Source organism: Mizuhopecten yessoensis, unplaced genomic scaffold (assembly GCF_002113885.1).
Source record: "Mizuhopecten yessoensis strain PY_sf001 unplaced genomic scaffold, ASM211388v2 scaffold1749, whole genome shotgun sequence".
In the NCBI taxonomy this organism is placed as follows: Eukaryota; Metazoa; Mollusca; class Bivalvia; order Pectinida; family Pectinidae; genus Mizuhopecten; species Mizuhopecten yessoensis.
This window is the reverse complement of record NW_018404202.1, coordinates 327870-350546: the sequence shown is the minus strand read 5'-3', so window position 1 is coordinate 350546 and position 22677 is coordinate 327870. Positions and strand designations below refer to the sequence as shown.

At 38.2% G+C, this 22677-nt stretch overlaps 1 protein-coding gene across 1 annotated transcript in view; it reads left to right on the top strand.

The window, feature by feature from the left end:
- The first annotated feature begins 4173 nt into the window (after nucleotides 1–4173).
- LOC110440288 (ALK tyrosine kinase receptor-like) overlaps nucleotides 4174–22677 on the top strand; it is a 45494-nt gene continuing 26990 nt past the window's right edge. Inside the window, exons 1-3 of the mRNA XM_021483264.1 lie at nucleotides 4174–5466; nucleotides 21460–21648; nucleotides 21903–22104. Of these exons, the coding sequence (XP_021338939.1) occupies nucleotides 4836–5466; nucleotides 21460–21648; nucleotides 21903–22104 (1022 nt within the window). The 5' untranslated portion in view covers nucleotides 4174–4835. The remainder of the gene's footprint in view (nucleotides 5467–21459; nucleotides 21649–21902; nucleotides 22105–22677) is intronic.

Below are 22677 nucleotides of genomic sequence, written 5' to 3'. Positions count from 1 at the left end.
ACATTTGCTTTAACATTCATTGCTTAAATGACACGTCAAGTCATCAGTCAGTTCCCCAAATAAAACAAATAATTGTCGCTTCGGCATTAAGTCGATTTCATCTCGAATGAAAGATATCCTCTCTAGAATAAGACCTTATCTTTGTTGAAAGGTTAACAAAATTCCAGTCCAAATCATATTGTAGTTACGTTTTTCTTGTATTTTTTTTCTACAAATCTGAACAAAATACATAGCTTAATATTTAATGTTTTCTTTGACCCGTGTTTTAGGTATGAACGACCTGAAGGTTTAAATGTAGTTGGTGTGGATGTACATGTTGTTATTTTTATTTGTTCGTTTACGAACGTGAAATTTGAAACCTAAGCAGAAATGCAGCCCTCCGGAATTACCGTTAGTTGTTTTATAGATATCAATCGTTGCTTTTAAAATATCTGAAATCATGTTTTTTAACAAAGAGAACTGCACATAGCAAGTAGTTATGTAATATCAGGCAACGTCGACGCACGAATGGAAATAAAAACCAAAATATACTTAATTTTAATTTTGATCCAATTTTCTGCATATTACATGTAAAACCTGAAAATATCCCAATCCTGTTTCTTGTTTTAATGTTGTCAAATTGATATCTGGTACCGGCGTCAAGTACCAGACGTCAGTATAGAGGGGTTTTAGTGTTGAATGTTTAGCACAACATTGTCTCGATAGAAAGTAGGGAAAGTACGATTGAACACATTTCCCCCCTAAATCTGTAAACAAAGTCTAACTGGGCGTGATTGGTATAAATGGGCGTGATTGGTATTACTAGGAGTGATTGGTATTACTGGGGTATTACTGGGCGTGATTGGTATTACTGCGCGTGATTGGTATTACTGGGGTATTACTGGGCGTGATTGGTATTACTGCGCGTGATTGGTATTACTGGGGTATTACTGGGCGTGATTGGTATTACTGCGCGTGATTGGTATTACTGGGGTATTACTGGGCGTGATTGGTATTACTGCGCGTGATTGGTATTACTGGGGTATTACTGGGCGTGATTGGTATTACTGCGCGTGATTGGTATTACTGGGGTATTACTGGGCGTGATTGGTATTACTGCGCGTGATTGGTATTACTGGGGTATTACTGGGCGTGATTGGTATTACTGCGCGTGATTGGTATTACTGGGGTATTACTGGGCGTGATTGGTATTACTGCGCGTGATTGGTATTACTGGGGTATTACTGGGCGTGATTGGTATTACTGGGCGTGATTGGTATTACAGGGATATTACTGGGCGTGATTGGTATTACTGGGCGTGATTGGTATTACTGGGGTATTACTGTCAAGTAACAGACGTCAGTATAAAGAGGTTTTAGTGTTGAATGTTTAGCACAACATTGTCTCGATAGAAAGTAGGTAAAGTACGTTTGAACACATTTCCCCCCTAAACCTGTAAACAAAGTCTAACTGGGCGTGATTGGTATACATGGGCGTGATTGGTATAACTGGGCGTCATTGGTATTACTGGGGTATAACTGGGCGTGATTGGTATTACTGCGCGTGATTGGTATTACTGGGGTATTACTGGGCGTGATTGGTATTGCTGGGCGTGATTGGTATTGCTTGGCGTGATTGGTATTACTGGGCGTGATTGGTATTACTGGGGTATTACTTGGCGTGATTGGTATTACTGGGCGTGATTGGTATTACTGGGCTATTACTGGGTGTGATTGGTATTACTGGGCTTGATTGGTATTACTGGGCGTGATTGGGATTACTGGGGGATTACTGGGCGTGATTGGTATTACTGGGGTATCACTTGGCGTGATTGGTATTACTGGGCGTGATTTGTATTACTGGGCGTGATTGGTATTACTGGTGTATTACTGGGCATGATTGGTATTACTGTGCGTCATTGGTATTACTTCGCGTGATTGGTATTACTGGGGTATTACCGGGCGTGATTGGTATTACTGGGGTATTCCTGGGCGTGATTGGTATTACTGGGGTATTACCGGGCGTGATTGGTATTACTGGGGTATTACTTGTCGTGATTGGTATTACTGGGCGTGATTGGTATTACTGGGGTATTACTGGGCATGATTGGTATTACTGCGCGTCATTGGTATTACTTCGCGTGATTGGTATTACTGGGGTATTACTGGGCGTGATTGGTATTACTGGGCGTGATTGGTACATTGTATAACTGGGCGTGATTGGTATTACTAGGGTATTACTGGGCGTGATTGGTATTACTGGGCGTGATTGGTATTACTGGGCTATTACTGGGTGTGNATGATTGGTATTACTGCGGTATTACTGGGCGTGATTGGTATTACTGGGCGTGATTGGTATTACTGGGTGTGATCGGTATTACTGGGCGTGATTGGTATAACTGGGATATTACTGGGCGTGATTGGTATTACCGGGGTATTACTAGGCGTGATTGGTATTACTGGGCGTAATTGGCATTAATGGGCGTGATTGGTATTACTGGGCGTGATTGGTATTACTGGGCGTAATTGGTATTACTGTAAGAAGGTAAAACACATGTATTGTAACAAAGGAGCACGTTTCAATAGAAACCGACAAATAATACTGTACGGTCAGAAACAAGTCTCAAGCTTTATTTTTACACTCACGCCACACGTATACGTACGTAACAAGGTTTATTTGTACACTCACGCCACACGTATACGTGCGTAACAAGCTTTATTTTTACACTCACGCCACACTTATACGTACGTAACAAGCTTTATTTTTACACTCACGCCACACATATACGTGCGTAACAAGCTTCATTTTTACACTCACGCCACACGCAAACGTGCGTAACAAGCTTTATTTTTACACTCAAACCACACGTATACGTGCGTAACAAGCTTTAGTTTTACACTCACACCACACGTTTACGTGCTTAACAAGCTTTAGATTTACACTCAAACCACACGTATACGTGCGTAACAAGCTTTATTTTTACACTCAAACCACACGTATACGTGCGTAACAAGCTTTAGTTTTACACTCACGCCACACGTATACGTGCTTAACAAGCTTTATTTTTACACTCACGCCACACGTATACGTGCGTAACAAGCTTTATTTTTACACTCAAACCTCACGTATACGTGCGTTACAAGAGGTCAAATATTGCATATTATACACTGATGGACATAGTATGCACATGATATGACACATAATACAATTTATACAATACCAACATATTTCAATAATTCTTGTAGCTGATTTATTTTAGATATTAAGTAACCTCATTACTTTTTGTATAAATCTACTTGCTTTTGTTAAAAGTACCGTTTTACATATTGAGAACATTCCTTTTATTTTGATATAAGTTGGGTTGACATAATGATAATTTGGTATATAAAGTTGTCTAAGAGCTACAACAGATACATAAGTAAAAAGTGGTATTCGTCACCAACACAGTTATTACATAGAGGACATAACTGTTCGTCAGTTCCCGACACAGTTAATCTGCAGTGGTAACAAATATTGGACCGTTCTATAAATTGGACGGTGCATGTATAATTAGCACAGTGAATATCATACTAGTATGTTTGTGAATTTCTCGTTCTGTTAGTATGACCCTCACCCGGCCATGACCGGATAAACAAATAATTCGGCTGTTTATGATCCGTCATAATGATTGATATACCTGTGTATAGACTCCAGTGGGTTAAAGAAGCTTACGTATTAGGTTGGTTAGAGAAAGGTGAGACATTAAGTAGGTATTAGACCAGAGAACGATGGCCAGTCACAAACACACTAACACATATGCTATTACTAGTAATTATACTTTTCTTATTTCAGCTGTTTACAATACTGTTTGTTGTTACTCTATACCATACCGCGTCTGCACTGAAGCAGCGTGTTGTTTTGACGAGCACCAACCATACATGTAGGTCTGTCAATCCAAATAATTTAGAAAAAAAAACAATCATAGATCAATGTTTTTTGTCGGTTTAGTTGTACATACAGGAACCCAGAGGACAAAACGTACATGTATTGCAATATTGACCCTACTTGCTCCCAGACCTTTTCCGTGTCACCGATACAGCCGTTTCACGGGTGACAGATCAGGCTGGAGTGCCGTCGATAATATCCGTAAACTGAAAATAACATAGCTCTGTTATACTACAACAGGATATTGACGGGCGTACTTATAACGTAGGGAGTACAGTTCTTACCTCGGACGTGTGTGGAACAACGTTATTTGTTTTCTGTACACACATTGCATATATTTTTGCTATTCAGAACGACAGAGAAAACAATTATCGGAATAAACGCAAGGAACCGATTAGTCCTGACCACGGCTATATCTACTGTGTAATACCAATGCCACGGTAACAGTAGGTTTCCATTACTTCAGATATTTGTCACATAAGCAAATTGCCAAGAACCATTACCATCCGAATATTCTCAATACCATCGTCCTGTTATTATGACTGAATTCTGTGCGTGAGAATGTGAAGCCTCTTCCATTTTTTATGAATTAACTGGAGGTGTCTGGCGTAGTAAGCGCGCTGCGTGCCGTATACTACAGCACCACAACGTATCAACATCGAACACAGTCTCTTGCTCATTGAAGCGCGCTACACCCAATAACGGACGGTGTGCCAATCGAGTCGGATGCCGGGGAGGATAACTTATGAAATATTACTATTGAGACGAATTTAAGTGAAGCAGGTGATACACTGTACATGGGATGTCCCCACTGGTAGCCAATGGTGACGGAGAGATAAAAGTCTGGTGATTACGTGGTTGGTGCTGACAATTCTCGTTGTTTAATGTGGTGATACGGCAGTGACCCTAGTCTCCGTCCTTTACATATCGGCATGGCTCTAAAACTGACAACTATAGTTGCTTGGATTTTACACAGCATCCAAATAATAACTTTAGTCACTGGGGCTGTAGAGTTAAACGTTTCTATATCCGAGAGTGATCGTCCGCAACACGATTCAGTAGATACGGGTGATGTTCAATACCAAATACGAAGTGATTTTTCATCGGAAACTTTGTCTTTATTAACGGGTAGATTTCTTAATTCCGCAACTTTGGATCTAACATTCACGTTTGCATGTCCTCAAGCTAAACCAGGCCAGGAGTCTGCTCAAACAGCTGGTGCAATAGCCACTGGGCAGGTCACTTTATTGACCTCAGGATCATGTTTGATTTTGAATTTGTCTTCAAAGAATTTGTCTGTAACTTTCGACCTTCTTCCGAGAAATGCTACAGAACCCCTAAATAAACTGACCGGTTTGTGTACGGCCAAGCAGACGCTGGCAATGAGTGTAGACCCTGTGTTACTGGGTGTTACAGACTGTGGGGACAGCAAGGATGGAACGGATTATATGGAACTACAAGTGATACTGAAGAATGCGCAGAGCATGCAAAGTGTCGTTACAAATGGAAAGACGATCAACCCGGTAGGACTACGATCGGCTGCGATCTCTCTTGAGCCGGAAGGTAGGTTTATTAGTTGTTCTTGTAAGTTTGAAAATTTCATTCATTTGAACGTTTTTGTGATATAAATGTTAAAACCATATTGTTTGACTAGAAATTAAAGGCTAATCTACAACCAACTGAGACGACTAATGCGGTTACGTCTGCCGTTCTGTAGGTAATGCATGTTTAATGTTACATAATAACAAGTATACCCTGCTGACGGTTACCACCAATGCAAGCCAATTCTCAAATGTTTTCATATTGAGCGTTTAGGAGTATTTTCATCATTTTATATTTGACCACCACTTAAACAAGGCATGTTTTGAACTTAAGTTTATATAACAAAGTTTCTGTGTATATTGTCTTATCAGAAAAGTGTTGTTGAGAGTACATGAATGTTAAATATTTGATGCTTGGTTGCATACACAGAATTCGTTATTTATGTTCAATCTGCCAGCATGTTATACCAAACAGTGATGTCATAGATATGTACAGATGTCGACTTCATCATGAAACTGATCTTATATATGTGATGTAGTGCGAGACAAACCGTGTATTACACACGTCTTGGTTACATATATTAAGTCCTCAGACATACTTGATGTGTCAAAAGTTCGATCAATCAAATTTTAACGATAAATGTTCTCACTTAAGTTTGTGATTTACAATGCTGTTTTGGTCCTTAAATGTCAAACAATGAATACGTTTTATCATCACACAGTACGCTGATATCATTATACAGCATGCTGATACACTAAAACATGACATTGATATCAGAGCGTTGGTATTGATACACAAGACGTTAACATCAAAACCCTATAGCTATAATGACATAGAATATTAAAAATATCATAAAGTGAGATGGTGACACGATAACAAAGAATGATAACATCACACAACATATTGTTACACGGCCATTGGATTGCTGTATCGTTAAGAGTATCATTTACTCGTGGTTTTGCTTTTTGTTCTGGTGTTCTTATTTGACAGTACTTGCTCCATCCGCACATGGTAGCTCTCCCTGTCTACAGTGAGGGCCGGTTGTGTGTAGGCAGCTTGTAATGACGTTATGTAATGCAATATTATGCTTCAATAGACAAGCGATAATAACATTTTCTAATGCCCAAATATTTGTCGATCTTTCTATCGCGCAGGTAATACTTAAATGTAAATAAAATACTTCTGTGTTATTAAACCTCTGGGGTTTTTTCTGAGTTTTTGTTCGGTAAAACTTTCTTTTTCATTAATTTAACTTATCTAAGTTGAAATAAAACCTGTGGTTAATCCTGTATTGTGATTATATGGAGAAGTCGATCAGTGAGTGTAGTATCAACCGTTCTCGATGCTTCTTCACACATAGTGTTCCAGCATGACATCGGGGCATTTTTAAGGGCGTGCTTTGGTTAAGATTCCTACATTGCAATGGTATAATGGAAATGATTTGGATTATATTGGTATGCCACATGACGTGAATATATATATATATTAGGGGTATGTACCCCAGATCAGCGTTAAATTGTTCACCCAGCCTCTACAGGAAGTCTGATAGACAGCTAGGTTTGATCACTATTGCGCTTTAATTGTTGTATATCTTACCTAATTAAAACATGATTATAGCTGATTGGTATTGGTTGACTGACACGCTATTGTCTGATATGTAAATTTATAACTGTGACAAGTCTATGTGTATAGATATACACAAGAAGAGTGTGTAATTAAAACCGGATCATCCTATAGATTAATTAATGTAGAACTGCATTACAAGCGGATATAAACAAATTACAGGTAACAAATACAGTGCTAGGATCAGTGAAGTTCCGCCTTCCTTATAAGGCGGATTCCTAAATGAAATTCTTTGTCTGGCAATAGGGGTAATTAAGTAAATAGCAGAGATTACATGACAACATTTAATGGTGTGTATCTTTATAAAACTTAATGGTTAACATGTTACCGACCAGTAGACTGTTCTGACGACAGCCCACTTGGTCGATATAATATATGGTCACTTAGGATACAAAATGCTAATGCATTCAATATGGTGTTGTTCTGATCATCTGTTGCAATATGCAACCAAGGGTAGGGATGTGTGTGTGTGTGTTTGGGGGTGGGGGAGTGGGCAGAGTATGTGTGTGTATTTTAGGGTGGGAGAGTGGGCAGGGTGCATGTGTGTTTGGGGGTACGGGAAGGGGCAGGTTGCGTGTGGATTTGGGGTTGGGGAAGGGGCAGAGTATGTGTGTTTGGGGGTAGGGGAAGGGGAAGGATATATGTATGTTTGGTTTTTGGGGAAGGGGCAAGGTATGTGTGTGGATTTGGGGGTTTGGGAGAGTGGGCAGGGTGCGTGTCTGTGTTAGGGATGGTAGGTATAGCATGATAGGTATACTAATTTTGCATTATATGTTACTCAGAATCTATGGGTATAACATAAATGATGTTCCAAAATGATCATAAATCAACTAAATGCGTTACCTCCAGTTATAATATGATTGCACTGTATATCATTCAATAGTTAGCGGTATGACATGAATAAATGTAGATGGAATGGCATGCTGGCTTTCCTCTCTACAAGGTGATCCAATAGTACCAGTAACGGGGTATGGCGTTCATGGTTCCAACTGAGAAAATACAATAGAACGATTAATGACGAATTACCTATCCTCCTACTCAAAGCTCTATATCTTTATGTTTTAATTGGCGCCCTGTACCATTAGGTTCAATATGATTACGGTTTTGAATACGATTTAATCAATTAGACTCATTAGGTATTTACTTCAATTTTACTGACCTAATCTCTGTCAATGACGCTAATGAGCATAAATTTGGGGTCCCTGGACTGAATGTTGACACTCGTCTTCGTGTGTAGGACTACAAGTACAACTATTCATAAAGTTCAGTAAAATACCCACTATCGTCTAGAGGGCATTAAACACACTCGTTAATGACTCAACGGTATACTATACCTGATACCAAGTTATCGGGCCATGTACGTGTTGTACGTCACTCACCGGTAACACGAGATATCAATTAATGACGATAGCAATCGATACATACACAGCAATACCGGTATTACACGCACAGTCGACAATCGATGTTGTTAGTAGACGAAAACAACCATTTTATTTGAACTAAAGTATATCGGGCCCTGATCAATGTTACATATTTTTTTTTAAAATTAAACCTTAACATCATGGTTTATCATGGCAAGTTTATCTTACACTGCCCGCCATCACTGACCTGTACCCTAACTGGACACCATCCTTGAGTTGACCCTACGCTGCACGCTCTTTTTGCATCTTTAGCATATACCTTAGTAGCGATGTCTGTCGTACTCGATATGTACCATACACTACCCCCGAGCGCCTAGTACTGCACATCGTCCTTGATACTTGACCTTTACTGCCCACCACGCTCCGAGCTGGACGACTGTGCCCGTGTAGAGTGGATTTACTTTGACACATTTTACATGAAAACCAGTAAATAATGATGTAGTAACAAACTGTGCATTTGCAACGTGTTTAGTTTTTGTTTTGAGCACTTCCCATTCTGCTGTATTTCTATGATGTCTCGGAAATCTTGAAACAGGGTCAGTGGATATAATAGCCATACAATGCAGAAAACGAAACTTAATTTTACACAATCATTGTCCTACACAGTCGTTTGTTACGTTCTTCATTGTAGCCAGTCATGGTCCGATTGGATATGTTTAAAATAATGCTGGCTAACTAGCATCCTCGATATCCAGGGGTTACGCTCACTTACGCTCTCTACACCCCTGGCATATGTCATAGAAAAATTGACTTTGATGTACACCAAAAGAATCTCGCGGTCGCGTAACGGTAGATATATACTGACTGTAAATTCGGGTGTCGCCCTTTTGTGATCTTCAAAGGCCAGGTATCAGCCAAGCGATTTGTATGGTTTTGTACCCTGATACCAATCGAGCAGCTGTCTTTGTGCCTTCCGTTTTGCTATGACATATTCCAGGGGTGTAGAGAGCGTAGTGAGTGGAACCCCTGGATTGCGAGGATAGCTAATTACCGTATTTCATAAAACTCGTTATGTCTATTTTTCAGTTAAGGTTTACATTGTTACATCACAATTATTCTATCATATGATAAACATACTCATTCATTAAAAATAAAATCGATACATTTGTATCTCTGTCTGAACAACGTTGTACTTCCTCATAGCGTATGATGTTGTAGTTATACGCATCCGGTACCATTTGCAACAACATATGAAAACAAAGGACGTCTAATATCCCTTGGCACTGTTTTTCTCACAAGGAACTTTAATGAGAGGATGAGGACAGATAGACGAGGACATGAACCCTATAGGTCCGCACATATCCCTCGTTAGGCGACACAAGGCGATCGCTAGGAATCTATAATCACTGTCACACCACGTTGGCAGCTTTAGGAAACATCATTTGTCAGGCTTACTGATAGAAATATTTCTACTTTCAGTACTTTGTTTGGAATATGTTTATCAATTTATCAGGACGTTAGTCAGCTGTTTATGTTTCTTCTGACCTATTTCTGGTTTGTTATGCACATTACTCGTTGTTTGTAAACTGTTGACTGCCTGTTCTCCGTGATAGCGGTATCTTTTTTGGAACTGATCACCTTTGTGGTGGCACCTGTCTGCTGCCAGACCGTATCAGTAGAACTAATATACCGTGAAACTAGTAGATATATTTATCACAGAGGTTTGACACACTTGCATGCATACAGGTGCGTTTTACGATAAACACAAAATGTGAATTGCATTGATCGGTTAGAATAGTCTCCTTCTATACTGGCTCACTGAATAAATCCATCTCCATCATGTATATTCATTCTATAAACACGATCCCCTGTGTTCAGTTGTAATGTTTGTCTGTTACATAATATGTTGCAATTATTGTTTTGAGCAAATACAATCCTACACTATTAAAATAAATGGCAGGTGTCCCAAAACCTTTTCACGTCCGATCGGGGAATCGAACCCCGGTCGCCTTGGTGAAAGACAAATGCGCTTTTTACTGCGCAATCCGACCACCCTTCAAATGAAATATATATAGTGACGTTACTTTCATTAATGTACTTGTCATACCGACCGAGGCCAACAAGGAACGTTAACCATTATCGTATTATGATATAATGACGTTTACAAACACAGTAGTCTGTCTGACTGTCTTAATTTAATCAAATCAGGATCAATCCTCGACGCTGTACTGTCTGCTCACTCGATTGCGTCGTGCAATGTACCTATACAACTTCTCTAGAAGAACCTACGTCTTTACAGCATGTCCAGACCGCAGTATCACATTTAACAAAGAGGTTGTTTCATAAAAGTCTCAGGTAATTGAGAAATGTGGATCCACTTTCATTTAAAGTGACAGTTTCATTGCAATCTGAAGTAGTTAACCTCGGTAGATATGACTAATGTAAACCGCACAATACTCTTACATACCAAAAATGCAGCTTTTCTTCGTATAGAAGTTTCTAATGTGAATTAAGGCGCATATCTACCAACATGTTTTAAAACACGGAATCATGCACTGTTACTCCATGAAGTTGCCGTTGGGTTAAGATTTCGTCCTCTCGTTAAGATTGTTATGTTGTTACACAACTTGATAAGCTGCATATTTCAACTGTAAAGGCAGTATCTAACAGGCGAACACCGATTGTATCAGCGACCGGTAAATATATCATTAGGTAGAATATTTTCCTGTATACTGTTATCTTTTTTATAGAAATATAGAAAGTGCATAACAACACACAGTGTTGGGTTAACAAGGTCCTTACGTAGCAGACGTTCGTTGGTGGTAAGATGCTCTATAATCCTGTTCCGGGTTGGAGTAATCTATTTCCCGGTATCCATCCCTGCCAATATACTCGGGATTACAATCGGAGGCAAGGGCACGTGTTTGAAAATACGTGACTTATTAGAACAAACAGGTATACATGTTCTGATGGATTCTGTTTATTTCATCAGTGGAGACTTTTGGCATCGGGTGTTTCTACTGTACCTATTTACGGTTTGTTTTTCGGATTCAGAAATCACGTTATCTGTTAGATGTTTAAAATAGATTCATATGGAAATATTATTTAACCAAAAATATGGTCATTAAGATTCTTTAATGATAAACGATAACGGAGATAAAGAGTAAATTGTGTTCGGCATATGTGTTAGATCTGATTTACTAAATTACGTGTGCGGTAACTTGGATACACAAACAAGTCTACCATACGTCGATGGTGGAATAGATAGTCAGCTGTAGCGAATGATGGAAAGTATATAGGAACGATGTACAACCAGGACTAGTAATGTTATATCGACGGTAAAATGAAACTAGTAAGGATTAATGGATATTATTACTAATAGATAGCTAAAAACTAAAACTAGTAAGAATTAGTGGATATAAGAACTAAAGGATAGCCAAAACCTAACACTAGTAAGATTTAAAGAATATTATGACTAATAGATAGCCAAAAACTAAAACTAGTAAAAATAAATGGATATTATGACTAATAAATAGCAGAGAACAGAAACTAGTAAGGACCAATGGATATAAGGACTGCTAGATAGCAGAGGACAGAAACTGGTAAGGACCAATGGATATAAGAACTGAAAGATAGCAGAGAACAGAAACTAGTAAGGACCAATGGATATTAGGACTGATAGATAGCAGAGGACAGAAACTGGTAAGGACCAATGGATATTAGGACTGATAGATAGCAGAGGACAGAAACTAGTAAGGACCAATGGAAATTAGGACTGATAGATAGCAGAGAACAGAAACTAGTAAGGACCAATGGATATTAGGACTGATAGATAGCAGAGAACAGAAACTAGTAAGGACCAATGGAAATTAGGACTGATAGATAGCAGAGAACAGAAACTAGTAAGGACCAATGGATATAAGGACTGATAGATAGCCGAAAACAGAAACTAGTAAGGACCAATGGAAATTAGGACTGATAGATAGCAGAGAACAGAAACTAGTAAGGACCAATGGAAATTAGGACTGATAGATAGCAGAGAACAGAAACTAGTAAGGACCAATGGAAATTAGGACTGATAGATAGCAGAGAACAGAAACTAGTAAGGACCAATGGAAATTAGGACTGATAGATAGCAGAGAACAGAAACTAGTAAGGACCAATGGAAATTAGGACTGATAGATAGCAGAGAACAGAAACTAGTAAGGACCAATGGATATAAGGACTGATAGATAGCCGAAAACAGAAACTAGTAAGGACCAATGGATATTAGGACTGATAGATAGCCGAAAACAGAAACTAGTAAGGACCAATGGATATTATGACTAATAGATAGCAGAGAACAGAAACTGTTTTGAATTAATGGATATAAGAACTAAAAGATAGCCGAGAACAGAAACTAGTAAGGACCAATGGATATTTTGACTTATAGATTGCCAAGAACAGAAACTAGTCAGGACCAATGGATATTTTGACTTATAGATAGCCGAGAACAGAAACTAGTAAGGACCAATGGATATTATGACTGATAGATAGCCGAGAACAGAAACTAGTAAGGACCAATGGATATTAGGACTGATAGATAGCAGAGAACAGAAACTAGTAAGGACCAATGGATATTATGACTGATAGATAGCCGAGAACAAAAACTAGTAAGGATAAATGGATATTAGGACTGATAGATAGCAGAGAACAGAAACTAGAAAGGACCAATGGATATTTTGACTTATAGATTGCCGAGAACAGAAACTAGTAAGGACCAATGGATATTTTGACTTATAGATAGCAGAGAACAGAAACTAGTAAGGACCTATGGATATTTTGACTTATAGATAGTCGAGAACAGAAACTAGTAAGGACCACTGGATATTTTGACTTATAGATAGCCGAGAACAGAAACTAGTAAGGACCAATGGATATTTTGACTTACAGATAGCCGGGAACAGAAACTAGTAAGGACCGATGGATACTTTGAGTTAAAGATAGACGAGAACAGAAACTAGTAAGGACCAATGGATATTTTGACTTATAGATTGCCGAGAACAGAAACTAGAAAGGACCAATGGATATTAGGACTGATAGATAGCAGAGAACAGAAACTAGTAAGGACTAATGGATATTTTGACTTATAGATAGCCGAGAACAGAAACTAGTAAGGACTAATGGTTATTATGATTTATAGATAGCAGAGAACAGAAACTAGTAAGGACTAATGGATTTTATGACTGATAGATAGCCAAGATATCAATAATGGTATATCGATGACGGAATATGACGTAAGACACCTATGTTAATGTACCCATCACAGGTGGTGATGCTAGAGAAGGGTAGATAGCGGTAAAACTAATATGGCCTTTATCACCAATGACATCCCAGGCTGATACGACAAAATGACAAATATAGTAAAGGGTTAATTTGTTATTAGATTGGATAGTTGCCTCCTTTTCCGATTTGATAATTGTGTTTAGGAGTTCCGTGCTTGTATTGAAAAGTTTCATACTTTTCGCCACTAGAGGATGCTTGCATGTGACACAAGTGTCCATATCAAACATGACATTTACCTTTGACATTTGTTTACTCATTTGTGGGAGTTTGGAGTCGTGCTAACCATTTAATCAAATAGGGTATCATTATGTTGTCTTAGCATGTAAACTAAAAGAAGTGTTCTGTCTTTTAAGATCTTAGAGACCTTCGTAGTAACATCAGAAGTGTAGGCTAAAACTGTTTAATACCAGTTACATACAAACCATCACGACATCGTCAAATATCTTTTGTTTCAAAACTGACCAATTGTGCTTTCATTTCAAGTCTTAATCATACAATACCGATGCCAATGATATGATTAGTATGACTTGCATTAACTGAAACTTAGATGGAATATAAACTTCTGAGAGGTTAATAGTCTTTAGTCATGACGTCTGCAGTAACCCATCATCTACTGAACTAAGCAATTATAAAAAAATGTACACCGTATGACTAATGTTTTACACGGCCCAAGTGCTGCAAACATGTCGTATGATATGTTAATTCCCAAGAGCGTTCTTTATGTTTGGTGATTAAAACCTCGAGGTCTGTAGTAGAAGACTTTTATACCGAGGCCATGATTATGTCATGTTTCGATAAGAAACACAAAACCACTCTAGCACACGTCATAGGAAACAAGCGCTTAGTGTATACTTGTATAACTTAATGTCCCATACACACGGGTTAGCCGCGGTCTCATACACCCAAATAAGGCGGTATCATCATGCATTGGAACCAAGGATGAAGCATACTTAAAATGACGAATCGTTGCAGCAGGGGAGCATTACACAAGGTCGATGGGTTAATGACTAGTCGTACCAGGTATCACACACGGCCAAACACAGTGTCGTTTATGGCAGGGGTATTCAAACCTGTCGGACCTGATATTTTATAGGATATTATTGCTTTATCGAAAGAAAAATTGTGCATTTTCTGTGAACCTGACTTAGCTGATTAAGGCAAGAATACAACTTACGCATACAGTAAATCAATATGACAGCCTGTGTACACACAAAATCAATACTACGTTAATCAGTGGGATAAGGATTAGCATTTTGACGGGTTTTTATGCAATAAACCTGACAAAGAAACAAATTGAGAGCAAATATAGCAAACAACAGAGTACATCCTTTAAACCAATGCGTTAAAGGTCGTTTAACCAGTACTACACTTCATGTGATTTTTATCAGGGCATAATGTTCTCGCCACAGGTATTTCCCTTAGGGGTCGGCTATCTAGGGAGACACTAACTAAAGGAAATAGTAGGTAATAGACCAATCAGATGGTAAACGTCGTTATAACGACGGGATAGTCCAATGTTAGTCTAACATCGTTATAACAACGGGACAGTCCAATGTTAGTCTAACATCGTTATAACAAGGGGACAGTCCAATGTTAGTCTAACGTCGTTATAACGACGGGACAGTCCAATGTTAGTCTAACGTCGTTATAACGACGGGTCAGTCCAATGCTAGTCTCTTCAATATGCTCTGAGTAGAGAACATCGAAGAACAAACTCAAATCTACAGGAGCCCCACATTAGTCGCCTTTTACGATACACAGGCAGTGGGATACAGCAGATCAGAGGACATGGAGAAAGTCGATAAGGTGGGATGGCGGAGAGGACAATTACATGTACCTTATTTACATCACAAACGGGTGATTACAATTTCACGCAGTTCATTTAAGGCTAAGGTCGTCTGCTCACTCAATAACCACGAGTATTCCTATGTTTTCATTATTACGATCATATGTTGATAGTGGAAAGCCGCTAGGCATCGTTAACCGAGACTTACAATGTATACACAACAAAATATAAGTATTTACTGTGGTCTCTTGGTCATCCTACCCTCATACATCGATATAACTATTTCCTACCACGCTTACTGGTAACATATCTCAGGTTCCGTTCCATTCCATTTGTTTTCTCTTATAAATTCACTTAAAGATTTTTCTCCATATGTTGCGAAAAAACAACCTTTTGTTATAATACTGGATTTTCTATGAAAACTCTTTTGTAAATATAGCAGTGATTTAATTTGTTTATTGTCCAAAACTTCGGCAAATTTCAAGTTTTTGGATATATGCAAATACTCTTTTGGATGTTATAGAAGACGATTGATTTGGTTTGGTATCAGAAACCAACAGTATAAGTTCATGTAACTGTATCTATCTTGCTTCGTATTGTCTGTGTGCTGACATGTGGACTATTCCTCGCCGTGGACGTTAATTAACCTACACTGCCAATCAGTGGTATCTGTAGAACAACACCACCTGTGTCAGATCGATACATGTAGAAAGCATCCCCGAATCACCGGTTCTCTAGTCCATCTTTAATGCCAAGTTGTTGATAATTTTTAACATGGCTTACACAAACAAAGCAATAATCTACACGTTCACTTTGTACTTAATGTTGTTATGCACGCGTACTCGTCTTTGACAATGGATCTGTAACGCTCATCAAGTAACATATTTAATGTAATGTAGGATCCGATGGGTCAGGTTAGAAGAATACATTTTTTTTCAGAAACGTTTTTTTCGTTTTTTATATTCTGTGATAACATTTAGATGGTGACTTAAGGTAACTTAGACTAGACTAGTTTAATGACAAAATTACATTGATTAGCTGTATTGCTTACTCTGTCCCCGACATTTCACGTCACGATTGTTCACCACGTATCATCCGTTACTTTGACAACGATAATCTTCACAACCAACAGACAGTCATGCCGATCATCAAGCTAAGCCCAGGGTACGATGTGTATCTGGGGCATTACACAACCAGTGTGAGCGTTGGTTTAATACCAATCAGACAAAGAACTAATTGCATATGTGGGAGGTAATTGTTGAGAGATTCCATCACGCAATATTATGATTAAATGAAAAGGATATAGAATTTCCTGGTGGGAACATCGTTGATACATTCCTTTATTAAGACCATTTATCAAGAGTGTTGAACCCGCCTGCACAAGAGATGTAATAGAAATATATTCGTTCAAATTGATAATGTCATATTTTACATTACATAAATGCATTGCCGTTCAGTGTGAAAAGGTCGGTCACGTATCATTCCCAAATGTATATGGTGTAGGCGAAATCGCTCTCGTCCATCGACTGTCTTCTCCCCATTGACCAATCGTCTCCTCAATATAGAACACATGAGTTTTCCCACAAGAGTCTATGTGGCGTTCAAGTGATCTGTATTGGTACCATGTATTATGTATGTTATCGTGGGCGATAGCCTTTAGTTGGCAGTGTCACAACTGTATGGTAAAACGATTGGTGGAGTATTTAACGCGGTGAAAGTCTAGCAGACGTAGCCTTTATACTTGATAAACATAACTACCATGTATTTCTCCTATGTATCCATAAATAATGGCCAGGCACATATCTTATTAATCAGAGATGGTAGGACGTTTGTTGGAAATTTTGACATTTTCACCGATGTTATTTTTTCGATGCTATGGTTTTACAATAACACATGCATTGTGTTGATAATGCAGTACTTCACACATGGGCCTGTTTTCTATAGTCAATATTGCTTACACTGTAATTGTCTTGTATTCAATCAAAAGGCCTACCCTGACAATAACAGGGGTGTTTAGTACACATTGATACACATGTCTACACTGTATTTCGTACTACATTTGGATCCATAGACGCTTCAATCAGGGCCTACAAGTATGATTGATATAAGCTGATTAAGGTTGTGCTTAATTGTTATCAAATGAATATGTTTGTGTTGAGCGTATACTGATCATAATTACACGTATGACTAAATTTGAAACAAGAGTATACAGTATTCCATTTTTCATTTAACAAAAAACCTCCAAGCATGTCAGCAAACTTTGTCCTGTTACACTTGCCGCCTGAGCACTATCATACACACGTACACAGAGAAATCATCCGGAGTACAATGTGTAAGTATTTCTCACCTGGTCTGTCCTACATTCGGCCCTGTTTCTGATCTTTGTCTTGGATGCATTCCCTCGTGGTTATAACATCATAATGTCTTGTTTTTAATCTAGCCATGATCAGAGACAAGGATGCGTTTCCTTATTTTCTGATATGTAAATTGGCGTACAAATTCTGGGTCGGGTTTGTGTATTGACGATGTGAGATTTTTGTCTTTAGTTTGCTATAAGTTCTTTCATGCTTATTTTATTTGTATTTAAAGAAGACTGGTTCTCCTATTTAGAGTATACTCACTTACCTGTTGTGTATTTAATATGTATTTGCTGAGGCTGTGATTTATTTTGTCTTTGGGATTTACCCTGAAGCATGTTTTATCTTTGTGTTAATGCTGTAGAGAATTTTGTCTTTGTTTGTTAAAGATGCGTTATCGTTTTGTCTTTGTTTGTTAAAGATGCGTTATCGTTTTGTCTTTGTTTGTAAAAGATGCGTTATCGTTTTGTCTTTGTTTGTTAAAGATGCGTTATCGTTTTGTCTTTGTTTGTTAAAGATGCGTTATCGTTTTGTCTTTGTTTGTTAAAGATGCGTGATCGTTTTGTCTTTGTTTTTTATAGATGCGTTATCGTTTTGTTCTTTTTTTACTTTCAAAACATCAAAAGGTTATTTCCAGTGTTTCCTTATCCAGGAATTAATACCAATACAATACATCACCACCAGAGAAACAGCCATTTAATTGTTCAGGAAGTGCGTAACTCACAATCTACATCTTTAAATAACTATGATTTATTCAATTTTCATCCAAAGACATTATTAAATACATGATGATACCACTTTATATCGTTAATGTTAAATTGCACAGACATACTACATACATATCTATCAATATTATAACTACAATTATCTAATAAACAAGGAGGGCAGCTGATTATCTGGATTCATCATCACTTTGCATGTCCTGCATCGTCAACGCGTATGCTAATTATATATAGCGTTATTTGATGAACCTAGGAATTACACACAATATATTTATAAAGTTAAAACCTCTGTATTGGCGATCCAATATTTCTTCATTCACGTTACTTGAGCCTCCATTCCTGCGTCTTTCCAGTTGTTACATGTACCTATGGATACTCTTTTTTCTGTGTCTCACAATTCTTATTGTCTCCATGTTGGTAAATTCAACTCTTACGAGTTCCTTCATCTATATCGGTCTCCTTTACGTCTCTTCGCAAAATAAGGAAGGTATGTCTCGTACATAATTAGAAATTGTTAATGAGGGACATTGTGTGGTTTTGGAAAATTCTAACCCATTTCAACGGTAATTTGTTAATTTGACGCAAGGAAAGTACTAAAAGACCCATCCTTCGTAGAAGTATCGATTGAGTTATTCCTGGTCAATAATCTGATCATGCTTCAATGAGGTTAATTAGAAGTCAGAGAACACATCTAAGGTCACTAAATGATTATGGGACCAAAAGGTGTGTCATGTTGTTTATTCGCCCCGTCAGTTGACAGGGCAGCTATCCAAAAGTCATTCCATAAACTCCTTTGTACGTAATCTGACAGTAATCTACCACACCTCAACCGTGATGATAGCAGTATGAATTTCTATTGCCCCTTATATATGTCCGACCGCCCAGGAAAAACGATTTCGAGATGGAGGTTGATGATCATTATGGGCAAGTTTTATGGTCGCGACCATAATGTCATCGGGAAATATTATCTTTCGTTTTGCGATGTAAAGATCGATATGTATGATCACGTTCATAAGAGGGTCGTATTGATTCGTTGTTACTACCCCGGGTCTCTCCTTGAGGACGTGACATTAATATTACCAGGGTATCTCATACCCTGTACATGTCGAGTGACATCAGAAACCGTCGCCATTTAAACATTCACGATTTTGAGCTAGAGTTACGATCCCGTTGGCACTAAGGCTTCGATTAGTTATGGAGAATACAGTATCACAATTCTAGCGAAATCTTGATTAAATGGCAATAATATGGGAGTAAGGAGCTTCGATAATGGACTGCTATATTTAGTAGACGATAAAAGTGATGAAACGTTGTTAATAAAGATATTTTAAAGTTTCGGAAACAAATTAAATGAAGAAGGCCCGTATCATTATCATTATCCAGTGTTCGAGGATCTTGTAATAAAGAAGCATAACTAGCTAGTGCTTCGTCTTTCGGAATACGGAAATATTTTCTTCGGTTATCAAGCAGCTTAGTTCTTTTTTGTGTGAGCAGAAAGTGTAATAGTGTTTGCAGACAAGGATCAAGTTATCCGGTGCTAAGACCTCTGTCTGATAGGAATCATCACGCATTCCGTGACGCCCATGTACACATAATATAACGCCATAAACTTCTTCATGCAACATGCCACCGCGCATAAGTCGGTTACAAGGAAACTCAGAAGAATGCTCAGCGTTTATTAATAAAGCAATCGATACATTGATGTGACACATTCGTGATAATTGTAGACGTTTGACTACCTCGCCTGGAGCAAGCATCTTAAACGTTTCTAACATAGTGGACAGCAGCATCGTACTGGTCTTATTGATATATTGGTCAGTTAACATGGAATTCATGTGGTCCCATAATGTGTTGTTGACATAGGCACAGTACCAAATGATGGACTTGCATTCCAGATTCAATACCAGTGACAGGGTTTACACGTGCTTCGTTGTCTGGGTATAGAGTGCAGACGTGCATTGGAATCTACAGCAGTGATTAGCATTCCTACACTATCTACTGTAACAACCATGCATACATGTGAATTTGTTGATATCATAGCAAAGGCATTCAGGCATATACCATAAACATATATAGTGACCTCACAAACTTCGGTCAACAACGATCTGTACACATTTTTATAGAAATCTGTATTTGCTGTTTTCAAAAGAACGAAATGATTATTGATGCTCCTGATTACTCTACATAAAAACAGCCTCCAAAATCGCCATTGTTTAGTATATACACACGCAGGTCCCTTCCAATGGAGACCTTTATTAATGTCCCTTTACAACTGTTGAATAATTAATTACTGCTGTAACACTTCTTACAACATCTATCTTAAATTAACATCATTAGTGCCAAAACTTCCACATAAGGATTAACACACAACCTACTCGATGGCGTTATAGGCCGAAATGTTCAGGTTACAACAGTGGCATATAAAAACTAAGAAGCTATTAAAAAAGAATCAAGTATATATAAGTGCCAATTGCTAAGTAACTGGTGACCTCATAGAGCTAAACTTAAAATTGATTCATAATTTGTGTATGAAGTTAAATAACATATTTGATCAGAATTTGCAAGACTTGACATTTGTACTCGTCGTTTATATTGTAATTTACACATCGGAAGTTTCATTTATAACAAACAGGTATGCATGGCTCTTTTAGAATCAACGGCTATCTAATTTAATCTATTGAAGGTTGCAAACGTGTTTTGGATTCATTTCCTTTAAGGTTTGTAGATTTATCAATGGAGTATGAACAAAATTACATCATACATGTTTGAAACTAGTCATTGCGACGACACTTTAAAATCTAACAATTCCTGAAGTCAAAGTGATAACTCTATTGTTTCAGACTTTACCTGTAACTTTGAAAGTGGATGCCAGATGGAATTTGATTCGTCCACAATGTTGACGTGGACGGCTGAGAAGACGTTGTGCTCCCTTAAAGGACTAGATAGTTACCAGGTGTTCCGTCGGGTACACTGTCAGGATTACTCAAGGTTTATTCCTGTCGTGGATACTACATCCGGGCAATCACACGGTTCGTATATAACTAAAATGGTTATAAGGCGGCGTCGGATGTAGCATGTGGAAATTCAAATATCTATATCATAGGAATAGTAAAGCAATGTATCACATGTAATATTTACTTACACTGTAATAGCAAACATAAAAATAAACACGAAAACTAATGATAGGCACATAAACTGATTATTGTGTCGCTGACATTGCACTTACGAAATTTCAGGCATAATATTTACTTGCCTAATTTTCGACTTGTATTTTCGCCTCCAGGCAAGTATGGTTTCTTCCTTCCCATGAATTCCACCGTGAGCACGACCCTATCTACTCCCGTTATATATGGGAGTTCCGCCGGATGTACGCTCCAGATGTCGGCATGGATACATCGTGGAGACATCATCATTGTCATTCGTACCACCAACATCACGAAGTCGGTCGCTCACTTCGACAAGAATACGATATTCGCAGGACAGAGGTGGGCACTATTTACAAATTATATGATTTTTTTTTTATTACAATCATTTCATTACCATTGTTCACCGTACTTCGCAACCTAAGCAACATTAAGAATGACAATCGAATAAGACTTGTTTTTTTTCACTGCACAAGATAATGAATTATGTACAAGAATAATTTGCCGGTATAGAAATTCTGACGGTAGGTTTAACTGTTGTGACGGTAGGTATAGCTGTTCTGACGATATGTATAGCTGTTCTGACGGTAGGTATAGCTATTCTGACGATATGTATAGCTGTTCTGATGATATGTATAGCTGTTCTGACGATATGTATAGCTGTGCTGACGATATGTATAGCTGTTCTGATGATATGTATAGCTGTTCTGACGATATGTATATCTGCTATAGACTCCGTCACGTGTTACCTCTAAGTCATCTGGTACACACTCCGTCACGTGTTAACTCTCATTCATCTGGTACACACTCTGTCACGTGTTTATTCTTAGTCATCTGGTACACACTCCGTCACGTGTTAACTCTAAGACATCTGGTACACACTCCGTCACGTGTTAATTCTAAGTCATCTGGTAC